This window comes from Felis catus, chromosome A1, assembly GCF_018350175.1.
Source record: "Felis catus isolate Fca126 chromosome A1, F.catus_Fca126_mat1.0, whole genome shotgun sequence".
NCBI lineage: Eukaryota > Metazoa > Chordata > Mammalia > Carnivora > Felidae > Felis > Felis catus.
The window spans coordinates 152764731-152777886 of record NC_058368.1 but is presented as its reverse complement, the minus strand read 5'-3'; the positions used below and the strand labels follow the sequence as shown (position 1 = coordinate 152777886).

Here is a 13156-nt window from a genome sequence, read left to right as displayed (position 1 = left end):
ATGCAGTGGGAGAGGAGGGGGAATCAAACATATAATCCATACAAAAACAAGGACAAAATATAATGTAATATGAATGGACTCAAAGAAACTCCCATTACATTTATAAACCCAACATGTAACAGAACAATCCATTATCAACTTTTAATAATAAAGCACAATTATATATAATAAACACAGGCTACTTAAATTCCTTAATATTCAGTAATATAATCTTGGGAGTCAATTTTTAGATCCTTGTTTACAGTTACCATTTCAGTAATACATTTTATGTTCATTATATACATTTTTTTTTATTTAGGGAAAACATTGCATGTATGTTTTATAAGTAATCTATTATGCTTTATTTTCCACATTATCTTAAATGGAAATTCTCTAACAAAATTTAAAACAAAAGACATCATATCATAATGCCACCTAATTTAGAGAGAAGGAAAGAGAAATGTTTTATCTGTATTAACTAATATCCAATATTTTAGAACTGAATAATGACATAATTATCACTCAAGTGAAATGTTATGGACTTCCTTTCTATAAAAATCTGATTCTATTACAGAATAAATGCCATTAGAAGTAATTTAATGAGACCTAGGCTTTAATAATACTTGAATTTCATAATATAAAATTATCTTTAGCTAATATATATTAATAATGAACCAACTTTCCCACTGAAGCTCTATTTTTATTTGCCACCTAGCTTATTTACCATGAAATATCAGGTAGATATGTCTAACGTGGTATCTGCCATATACTAAATTCTCAAAACTATTAAAGAATAAAGAAGTAGAAAATCAAAATCTAAATTTAATTAACATCAACTGGCTAGCACTCAAGCTAAAAGGGAATCTAGATACAAACAGATTAACAGTTTATATGGAAAAATGTATAAATATACATGTTAAATCTATAAATATGTATATTTAATCATTCAATGAAAATGTTGAAAATACAATGTAATTGCACAAAAAACTTATAAAATGCAATATGTACAAGAACTTTTTCTAGAATATTCTTGCTTTTGTTATCTGTAAAAATCACTACCATACTTTGAAAATTCTTGTAGAAATAATTAACTTGACATTCTCTATAAATGCCACAATAAGAGCCATCTGTTCTAGTCACTATAAGACAAGGTATGATTTACAGTGTCATTCTATACTAGCCATTCCTCTCACCTCTTCGATCTCCGGAACGTCGTCAGCCAGGACCTCTAACAACAAGGTTTGAATGGTTTCCCCAGGGGCAAAGGTCACATTACCTGAGACAACTTGCAGGTCACCAGTAGCAAGCTGTCCATTAATGGTGGCGACCCACTGAACAGTAACATTGCCGAGTGTCCCAGAATTTCGAATTATTGGCAGGTTTACCTTCACTGAGTTAAACTCAGGTTCCTCTACAATAAGTTTAGTAATCTGAAAACCTGAAGGGCAGAACAGAGTTCATTTCAAATACAAAGTTAAACTGAGGCAACACAGAGCTAACCATTATTACCCTATAGTTGATTCTTTTTTTCCCTTAAGCAGAATTTCAAAATTTCCAAATTATTGTTCTCTATGATAGAAACAGAAACCACAAACTCAGGATCCCACAGGGCCAGGCATATACCAGTCATGAGTGAAGTGGGTCTACTAAGTTCTGTGGCTAATTGCACAGCAGAAGCCTGGATCAAAGAGGCAGCTGTTAGTTTGTACCCACAACTGATGCTATGCAGGAAAGGAGGCTCAGTGTTGTCAGATTTCCTGCTAATCATGAAAGCCCAGAAATCCAAACTTTTGTGTAAATTTCTTTAAGTTAATTTTTGAAAAAATTGTCTAAGATCCACAAAACACATCTCGAGGTCATATCGGACTTAAAAGCCTAAAAGTTTGTCCCTTACATATTTATGCTAAGACGTTGATTCCTTTTAATAACCACTAAGCACTGTGAGTGAGGGTGTACAGGTATCCTATGTTATCAGTAACAGCAGGTTAAAAAGAGAAACATAATCAAATTAATCCTAAGTCCCTAAAAAGAAAGAAATGTATGATCTATATCAATGAGTTAAAACTAGTTTGGTTACCAAATAATCCATAGGGGTCATCAGAGGCCTCAATGATAATGATCGCCTCTGTTAACACCCCTAATTTGGCTCCTCCTGTTGTCTCATTCAGCAGTTGCACAAGAAAAGATTCTTCCAGTTCAGGGTAGATGTCATTAATGATGTATATTGGCACAGCTTTACTGGTTTCCCCTTCTAGCAAGACCACATCCGATGAAGCTATGCTATAATCTTCACCTATAAAGATAAATAGCAAAATGCTAAGACAATTCCCTAATATGGTAATAAACATGCCATATACTAGTGAAATATTATGATGTATCAAATTTCACGGACATACTTGTAAAGCTTTTTTAAGGACAATGACTACATATACTCTAAACAAAATGATTTTACCTCTCTTCCCAGAAAAAAATGGGTTTGAGATCATAAAATAATGAAAAAGACGTCCAAAAGATGTTCAAGTTTATCCTTTCCCTTTTAGTAAAATGCATACATAATTTCTTCTATTTGTCACTACAGACATAAATGTCAATACAGACAAAAGAGATGATATGGCTAGGGACTCAGACAAAGATACACAGTCATCCATTACCACAAGATAGCCCCTTATCTACAAAAGCAAAAGAAAATGTGTACAATACTTTTAAAACGAAAAAGAGAACTAGAATTCTGACCTCACTAGAAAGAAATTATACTGTGTACAGATACAGGCATGTCTGCATTATCAATGTTACAGCTGGAAACTATGGGCTTTCCTATAAAACTGGATTAAAAGCTGCTACTGCATACTGCTCAGGATGGCAGGAGCTTTGTTCCTGGTCAAAGCCTGGGTAGGGAAAGGAGAGAGTCTTCTTATGAAGCCTAAGGGCTAATTTCCTAGAACACTGATTCATCCCCACTGTTTGTCAATATGTAAGGCCCTGTATAGACAGTCAGGTATTCCTCAGTCAGACTACCTAAGATATACGTGTGCACATGCGCACATATGCACACACACATGCATACACACACACACACACACACACACACACACACACACACACACCACTTAGGAACTAAGTGAGCCTTGTTTATTACCTTTTCAAGCAAATATCATATCCAAATGATTTATTTCAAAAGGTCAAGCATGTTATCCTGTCCATTCACACGCCCGTTCCTCTGAGTGCATGCTAGAAAGATTCTAACTGAATAGCTCTCTGGCAAATCTCCATCTAGATGCTGTATCTGCACCAACAAAAAAGTCAGTCCCCTAATGCTTGCATTTGGCAATGAAATCATTTTGCTTACCCAGAATAGTTAATGCAAGCCATTGCCTCTTCCACATTCTTCATAAATAAATAAACAAGCAAGATAAATGGGTTGAGAGTCAAGACTGTTGCCAAGCACTGCAATCATGTGGCTGCACATTTTATCCTGCATTCCTCAGGATCATTTACACATGAATCCCTTTCAAAAAACTAAAAAGTACAGATAGAGAAAGCCTAACAATATTTTCCTTAGTTTACTTTTCGTTGGTATGTGCATATTTTGGTCATTTTAACTTTAAAATTCATATATAATTTTGCTAACATTTCTCAAGAATTCTGCAAAACTGGTGCCATAAATGCATGATAAAAGCTCTACATTTATGCCTTTAAAAAGATGCAAGAGAACTATTGTTTTCTAGTTGATTTTTCTCACTACATCTCTAAGTGGCTTTGTTAATTAAGAATATAATTTCCCTCTAAAACACTTCACTGCTCCTTGGATGTCTCTTCTCACCCGCCACTGCAGTTATTGGCACGGCTTTAAACTTCACAGAAACATCTGCGAATGCTCCTCCTGCTCTAGTCACATTGATAATGGGTCCAACGTGATTTTCTGCCACTCGAACAACTGGTGCCGAGAGCTGAAGAGTTCCAAATGCATCGTCATTGGCAATGATGATTAGATGAGCAATGGTTTCGACCTTAGGCCCAAGGCGTGGGGAATTTGGAACTGAAAGAAGAAAAGCTAATGTATCAAAATTCTACAAACTGGCCAAAAGTTACCAGGAAGCCTCAGCAGCAAGATCAGCCAAATGAGAGCTTCATTTGGTATTTTCTCTACTATGTATATCAAAAAACATTTACTGACTCTTATGTACTGACACTCATCTAGACACTAGGGAAACAAAAATAAATTAAACAGAAAGTCCCTACTCTCTTTTAGCTTTATATTCTAGAGAGATTTTTATTATAGAATCTCTAGCAGAGGAATCGTCACCCTGCAGGAATAATTTAATAAGTATTGGAAATTTGTCAAAAGGCAAAAAATGGTTCGAGTGTGACTAATCATCACTTTGCATAATATTAAAACAGATAATGATGACACCTACAGAATTATGCTCTTCTAATTAGTTACCAGCATGCCATAAAATTTTTTTAAAAACAGCATTTCAGTTACAAAATTGAGTAAGAAAGTAATTAAGCTTCGTGCCCTCAAAGACCAGCTGCAAATCATCATTCTCTAATTAAATTACTGCCTCTCTGTGTCCCTGCCCTTGCTCACAAACCTGTTCCTCTCTGCCCCCTCTCAGTTAACACTCACTCAACTACCTTGGCCAGAAAGCAGTCAGCCTCAATGCTGTCTAACACTGATTCAATCAGTTGTGCTCAGTACTTTCAAGGCTTTCTTCTCACCTGCCCCTGATTTTAAACACAGGACCTTCCACAACCCTCCCTAATTTATTTTCTAGGTTCAATTTCAACCAGCACCCTTGACAAAACTACATAACAAGAGACCTTTCAACACAAAGCATCAACAAACTCTTAACTAGCAGTAAACAATTTTGAGTTGGTATTTAAACTCTCTAACGATTGTAGTACTTGGATGTGTGTGATAATAATAAAATTTAACATTTTCTGAGAATTTAATCTAAAAACAATAACACCATTTAATGTCAGTGGTATAGGCCAAGACCATGCTAAATTGTATCACAGTTAAAATCAAAATCAAAAATAATGATTTATTGATAATGAATCAATATAATATAATTAAATTCAACTAGATTAGGCAAGAATTTGCCTGGCATTGTTTTAAGCACTTTTCTTGTATCAAGTTATTTAATCCCCACACCATCTCTATGGGGCAGCTAACATTGTCCACATTTTACAGATGAGGAATCAGAGGCACAAAGATGGGGAGGAAGTCACATATCATGCTAGCACTTGGCGGACACATCAAGAGGCATCCTGTAAGGGTCTGTCTAAATCTCTCATTCCCCACAGACAATTCCACATCAAACCAGGTATAAAACCCTCAATTACCCACAACTGTTCATTCTGCACTATGCTCTTACCCACGTGCTGATCACCTCTTGTCTTACTGCTCTCCTCAAAATTAATGAGTATACGCAGAGCACAGCAAGAGAGACCCTGCTGGGTCCTACACTGATTTTGTCTATTAAAATTTAGTCACTATCACACAGATTTGCATTTAATTGTTCTTTAATTATTTCACATCATATCTTACACCTATTGTGAGTTGCCCCAAGTATGCTGCCTGGTTCCAGGAACATATCAAACATAAAACACAGAGTGATTGTTTCTCCCATCCTACAGCACATTGATATTCTGCATATACCATGCTATTAACAATAACTGTTCATACCTACTGAATGCTTACCAGGTGCCAGACACTGTATTCATTTTCACATATATTATTGTATTTAAGTCCCATGATATTTCTGTACAATAGGTAAGGAAACTGGGGGCCACAAAAAGATTATGCCCAATAGTTCATTACTGTACATTGGAATATAAGTTCTCTTAACACCAACGCCCAGGCCCTAGCTACCACTGTGATACTCCCTTCCAGGTTTATTTCTGTCTTATTCAATAAACTGTGAGTTCCTTGAAAACAAGGCATTTTTTAAATTCTTAATTAATAAGATTAATCACTGGGTTGTATTACAAATTTTAACTAATCTTAAATCTTGTTAAGAAAAAAAGGGATGGGGTATTGTGTGAGAATTTTAACCTTGACTGTAATCTGAACATTTAATGTGAGCAGTTGTCCTATAAAGTAAATTTCCTTCTATAATCCTGGACTACAATTACTTACATTGTGGACAAGAATGCTGCTCACTATACAGTATATCCATCTAGGTATTACAGTAAGGTGAAGAAATTTATTTATGAGAAAACTTAATTTATATGGCAAAACACAGTCAACATGTAGCTCTTGGAATATTACTTTTGGAATATGTAATTCTAGCTTCCTTAAGAAGGTTTTGTTTTCTTATAAATATTGCCATAAAACTGATGTTAAATTAATACCAAATTAATGTCACTAATCTTCCTTGTTCCTTTATTTCAGGAATTCTAGATTTTTCTCTTTATTTAAAAACACGTTTCTAAAAGTTACATGGCCGCTTAGAGAGATATTAACACAATAACCGCTTTCAGCTCTGCAAGCATCAGGCATGCTCTCTACAAGTAGCCACGAGACTCTCTACAAAGCCACTGAGCCACAACCCCAAGGGGAGTGGCTGCTACTTTTCAAAAGAAGTTGCTGCACCAGATCCTCTGCCCAACGTGCGTCACTCCTCATTCTTATCCCTAACTAGTGCCTTCTTCTCAACTCTCAGTGACTCACAAATTTACAGGATTTCTTACTGCTACACAATCCTGTCCCCCTCCCCTCATGCAGTTGCTGGATCTACATACTCATCACCAAAGAGGCTACATGAGTTAGGGAATCTTCCAGAGTGGATCAAAGTGAGGGAGGCTCAGGATCTTACTTACTACCAGGACTGTCCCTGAAATCCCCAGATTAATTCTAGAATGATTTTGAAGCTGTAATACATAATACAATAGTACTAAAGGTCACTCGCACAGGATTACATAGAAGCTTTTAAAAATTTAGTCTGGGAACATTAGAGACCTGTAGAACATGACTTCTTGTTTTCAAGTGTCCCACTTCCATTTGCCTTATAGGTCAACTTTTGTATGATGATGCTTTCAGAGTCAGAGCTTACTATTTTTAGAGAAATTTCTGCTATACCCAATTCTTAATTTATTATTTTAGGATTCTTACCTCAATAATAATAATAAAAACACACTAGTGGTTACTTACTTGGGCGATTCTGTACTTTCTCTATTAAAGTAGAGTTGAGGAGTTCAACAAACACAGACTCCGACCTTTCTGGTTCATCATCATCCAAAACTGAAATAGTTATGGTTGCCTCACTCTGATTGGCTCTGAAAAGAGCAAATCCAGAAGCTGGCATATAGTCTCTTCCTTGAGTTGCTCTGGCTATACTGGGTGGAAAATAAGGTGGTTTTTCCATATCATCCAGTGTTGCATATGTGACTATGACTTTTCCCATGAGGCCTTTTAACCTTATCACTGATAGTGTGATATTCTGGGTTGCTTCTTCAACTTTGATAGGCCTATTTTTCTCAGAAAAGATGAAGACCCCACAAGGATCATCACTAGCCAAAACTGTTAATGTGGCATTAGTGTGAACTCCCAAAGAGCCACTGGACACACTGATGATTGACACAGAGAAGGCCTTATCCAGTTCTGGATCTTCATCTGGAAGTATTTCCACTGTGATGTTGACACTCTTCTGCCCAATCTCAAATGTGACATTGCCAGAGGTAAAGGCAAGATCACCATCAGGATCAGAGTCTATGCTCCAAAGCAAAGTCACTTGAGACAGAGCTCCATGGTTTCTCAGAATCTAGAAGATATTTAATGGTAAAATGTATTAAAAGAGGGATTAAAGTCATTGATTTAGAGGTTTTTAAATATAGAATGATAGCAGTATATTCAATTTTTATTTTATTCTTTATAAATTGTTATCAATAATATAAGATTCTAGGGGCACCTGGGTGGCTCAGGTGGTTAAGTGTCCAACTTCAGCTCAGTTCATGATCTCCCAGCTTGTGGGTTTCAGCTCCACGTTGAGCTCTGTGCTCACAGCTCAGAGCCTGGAGCCTGCTTCGGCTTCTGTGTCTCTCCCCCTCTCTCCCCCTCCCCCTGCTCATTCTCTGTCCAAAAAATAAATAAACATTAAAAAAAAGACTGTAAGATTCTTGATGGCAGGGAAGAAGTACTACCCATCTTTGAAGACCCTCAGAGAGTCAATTTAAAAAGTGATGTTGCATGAAGCTACAAATTGACTGAATATTTTTAGCTTCTAACTAAACTACCTACAGCTGTATCTTTTCTGCAATATTAGTAATGAAGCAAATGTAATTAATAATTTATTATATATGTATATTTTTTTTACAGTTTATTTATTTATTTTGAGAGAGACAGAGAGAGCACAAGCAGGGGAGGAGCAGAGAGAGAGGGAGAATCCCAAGCAGGTTCCATACCACCAGTGCGGAGTTCAATGCGGGGCTCGAACCCACAAAATGTGAAAACATGACCTGAGCTGAAATCAAGAGTCAAATGCCCAACCAACTGAGCCACCCAGGTGCCCCTATAATTTACTATATTTAAATACACTCATGAATATTTTTGTTTTTACTGCAAGATGGTATACCCTTCATTGTAAGGAGTAATGAATGATATTTTCTGAAAATCCTTTCAGAAATCAAATTATTTCCTTTTATCTTCAATGTAATATGGAAAACTCACCAAAAAAAGTATTTCACCCAAGGTTTGATAAAATATATTTAAGAAGAAATGCTTTTGCCAGTAACATGTTAAGAAGAGTAAAGAGGTTTAAAATTACTCCAAGTCCCAAATAATAATTTTTATTTATACTTAAATCTGAATGTTAATCAGAGTAACATTCAAGACAACAATTTTATAAAACTTGATCCCTTCTTTTCTTTTTTTCTTTTTTGAATAATTAGTTATCCTTTCTAATATTGAATATCTGCCACAAGAGTGCTAAGGGATGTGTTTTGAGTGATCTTTCTTCATTATTTACATAAAATTTGAGGAAGGTGAGCAAGCTTCTAGCTCATGCCAGTTGCTTAACAATAGAATTCTGCTTAATTCCTAACTGGAACAAAGCAGTGTAGGAAGTACACCTACACACACACACACACACACACACACACACACAGAGTTTTCATTATTAGTGCTGTTCATAAATGTTTTGGATTTTCTTTCTCTTTGGGAGAAAGATGAGATAGGATTGCATCTTTCTACCCATTAACATTAGGCACTGCCATGTAACTTGCTTTGACCACAAAAGTGTAAATGGAAATGTTATGAATCACAAGAAACTATAAGAGCCAGTATGAGGCTCTCTACATCCACATTCCCACCCCTCCCTACAACCCTCCCACCCCACCAACCACCAGGAAGACAGAAGGACTCACTGAGCTGTTCCCTCTGTATCCTTGATCCTTCAATGACGGACAACTGCTAAGTTAAGTTGTAGATATACCATGAGTGGAAAAACAAATCTTTGTTATATTAAGCCACTGAGCTTTAGGAGACATTTGTTACCACAGCCTAAGCGAATTAGTACAACATCTATATAAAATATCACTTGTATAGCTCTACTACATTCCTTAAAGAGTTATGATTCCTCAGAATCACAAGATAAATTTATATGCAAAACTACATAAAAAGACAAATCTTTATTCAAATCCCTATTCAATGATCAATTTGTATTGTATGTACCACTAGGCTCATTCCCCTCTACCTAAAAAGGAAAAAAAAAATAACATAAAGGACACCTTCATAATACAATAAAACAGTTTTAAAATAAGAAAGTGGGGGCGCATAGGTGGCTCAGTCGGTTGAGCATCTGACTCTTGGTTTTGGCTCAGGTCATGATCTCATGGTTCATGGGTTCGAGCCCTGGGTTGGGCTCTGCTCTGGCAAGGAGGAGCCTGCCTGGCATTCTCTCTCTCCCCCTCTCTCCACTCCTCCCCTGCTCACACACTCTCTCTTTCTCAAATAAGTACACTTTGGGAAAAAAATAAAAGTAGGCAAAATGTCTAAGGCTGCAGGGAAAAAATGTACTCACATTTAATGTAACAGTGCTGTACCCATCTTCTGGTTCAGTTCCACTGACAAAGAGTGACTCAGGGCTAAATTCAAATACACCATGAGCATGGTCAGAGGCTGCAATTGTCACTAGAATTTGTGAAGCCACTCCTAGACTGGCTGCATGAATAAGTTCCAACAAATAGCAAGAAAATGTTAATAAGTAATTTGCAAACCAAAAGAAAAGCTAAGGAACAACTTTTTGAAAAGAGTTGTTCCATTCATTGAGTACGTTCTAATTTGTTTTAGAAAGAAAGGCAGACACAAATGGTTGCCACACATATTCATGCTTTTATGACCTTTCTCTATTTTGGCACCAACGTGATATACAAGTGCTGTATAAGCACTTGGAGATGAATAAGGAAAACTTGTTTTTCTTTTTCTCCCCTATGAAAGAGAACATTCTTCCACACGGAGTATATGAGGAAAGTCTCCCACAACCTTTGCTGACCTCAGAAGAACATGAGCCAAATGACTTTTGCCTTTATGAAAGAGTTTCCCTATGATTTTCATCAATCTGGCTAAACAGATTCTTGGTTTCTAGGCCTATTTTTTCAACATATTATAATACTACAGATCTACCTCTCTTGGCCCCAAATATTCTAATCATGTAACTAAAGAGGTGCCAATATCTAAAGAAGTACTGAATTATTTCCTAAGAAGTATGTTCAACTTTTATGTTGTATTAATATATGCAGACAAGAAAAAATGAGGAATTCCAAAAGTAACAGAGTAATGAAATACAGTGGCTCCATGAGGCATTGATGGAAGTTAGGAATGAGAGGGGTAGGAACATGAGTTCTGACCCTAAAATATAAAACCTGAAATTGTGAAAAGGAACATCTGAAGATTAGAAAGAGTTCTCCCTCTAGAAATAAGTATTCTATTTGTTTTCTCCCAATACAAAAAAAAATGTCTGAGGTAAAAAGCTGAATCATGCTGGCATATGAATCTACTTCAAATGCATTCTCTTTTCAGTATATCCTCCCAATGACTGGCAACTAATTCTCCCCATTTATTGCCTCCTTAATTTCTTTTTCCCATATATTTTGATTAAATGCTACATACAAAGACTGCTGGTTCTTTTTGCAAATAAGCATGATACATTTAACATGAAAATATAAATGTTCTATTTATCTCTTTTTAAGTATTCAAAGCTATGTAAAAGATTTTCAAAAATCATTTTATAAATGATATTCAAGCAAAATTTCTATTACAAGTAGAATCAGGAAACCGACTGTATCGGGTTCATACAAAGAAAAGTCTGGGCTTTGGAGGCAGGCAAGGATTTGATTCTGGCTTGATCACTTGCCTAGCTAGGTAACTGTAACACAGAGCAAATAATACTTCAAAAAGTTGCTGTTATGGTTAATGAGAAAACATGTAAAGGACCTGCACATAGTAGGCGTAAATAATTGGTTAGTATTGTTGTCTCTACAAAGTTAAAATAAAATGTAGACTAGTACAGGGCCTTGGAACAGCTGCTTACCATGTTTGTGAATAGTTGGAAGGAAGAATTCCATGTCCCCGTCACCACTACCACTGCCATCAACCCTAAAGAATTCAGTCACTTCACAAGGAGACAGAGACACACACACCCACACAATACACATTGACACAGTGAGAAAATGGAGAGCTCTTAAAACATATCCAGAAAAGAGGAAAATGTAGTAATATTCACCCAATGACATGCATTCTTCCATAGAAAATAAATTATTTTAAATGGTAAAAGTATAATATTAGTCAAGCTACCAATTTATTAAAAATTCATCCAGAGCTTTAGGAAACATTCCATGTAAATAAGTTGTAAATTGGTTATTTCTCATTTCTGCCAACTTGACCAGTTTTCTTTTTAAATCACTTACTTAAAGCAATGTATATTGTTTTTAACATTTTAAATATTTTTAAAATATTTGTGGTTGTGTATAACCACAGTTAGGCCTATACGACTATGACAGAGTCACCTTACCATTCACAAGAATCAAACTCAAAATTAGGGAAATGCGCCCAACGTTTCCCTCCAGTCATATGTTCAAATTCCCACTTTATTTTCCATCCTCAGACTTGAGCACCCTTTTGCCACTGACACGGTAGAAAGAAGCCTCGGCAAGTGGTGTAAAACAGTCTACTTCACACCTGGCTGTGAGAGATACCCACTGGAAAACCTTCAGCAAGTCATTAAACCTCTTGGTATCTCAGTTTTCTCACCTACAAAATGTGCTGCTTTGTACAGAACTGTTGTAAAGACCAAACAAATAATGTAAAGAATAAAGTACTTCAGCAATATGTAAAGACTATGATAAAGAGAAAGTAGTATTACCTTCACTTCCAATACATCTTATACTCCCCTCATTAATTTATCAAATGTTTACAAACAAAGAAGAAAGGAAGGGTAGTAATGGTAGCAGTAGAAAAGGAGTAAGAGAAGAAAGTCCACATCCATACCTATATGCCTGAATGACATGCTATTTTAAAATCTGCCCTGCTCTTCTGTTCTTCCCCTCAACAGGAATGGGATACACTAGACATGAGAATTTACAACATCACACATCTGAAATCACCTTAGAGACTTAAGAGACAAAATGAATTTTAGGGAATATCCAGTGCATCCCCTATATTACCTACACATCATGAGAGATGGTGAAGTTCAACACCAATGTACCTTGAATAACATAAAATATCTATGTGGGTGGCTATCAAAAGAATTTAACTCCCCACAATACTGCACTTCTTAGGCAGTCCCTAGCTATGACTCAGGGAATAGAAGCTGGTACCTAGATCCCTTTACCTCCGATCCCAACTCACTGAGGGGAAAATGAAGACTGTCTGCCACTATTGCTTACTAAGAGAATGCAAGACTGGTTTTCAAATGAGTACCCATGCCCAATTAACATGTAACAGAACAGTGCATATTCTAAACATATGGGGAGAAGTTTCTACATAAAATCACTATGGTGACAAATATTACTTCTGAAGATATTTAATGTTACTTATTAATCAATAGTGATCACTAACATTTTCTCTATTAAATACGTACTATTAGCTACCAGTGATACAAAGAACAACTTTTCACCTGTTTTATAGTGACCTCTAATTAATGAAGTCCTGTCATGAAAATAATGATTCAGACATGCG

At 36.1% G+C, this 13156-nt stretch overlaps 1 protein-coding gene across 9 annotated transcripts in view; it reads right to left on the bottom strand.

Moving 5' to 3' along the window:
* The window catches only part of ADGRV1 (adhesion G protein-coupled receptor V1), a 591098-nt gene that overhangs the window by 445983 nt on the left and 131959 nt on the right, over nucleotides 1-13156 (bottom strand). For 7 of the 9 annotated variants that reach the window (XM_045033568.1, XM_045033570.1, XM_045033575.1 and 4 more), the window contains 6 exons: nucleotides 11511-11591; nucleotides 10002-10141; nucleotides 7136-7745; nucleotides 3800-4015; nucleotides 2057-2272; nucleotides 1173-1417 (listed from right to left, as the gene is read on the bottom strand). In XM_045033568.1, the coding sequence (XP_044889503.1) occupies nucleotides 1173-1417; nucleotides 2057-2272; nucleotides 3800-4015; nucleotides 7136-7745; nucleotides 10002-10141; nucleotides 11511-11591 (1508 nt within the window). The remainder of the gene's footprint in view (nucleotides 1-1172; nucleotides 1418-2056; nucleotides 2273-3799; nucleotides 4016-7135; nucleotides 7746-10001; nucleotides 10142-11510; nucleotides 11592-13156) is intronic. The other 2 variants (XM_045033589.1, XM_045033588.1) reach the window with 2 other exon arrangements.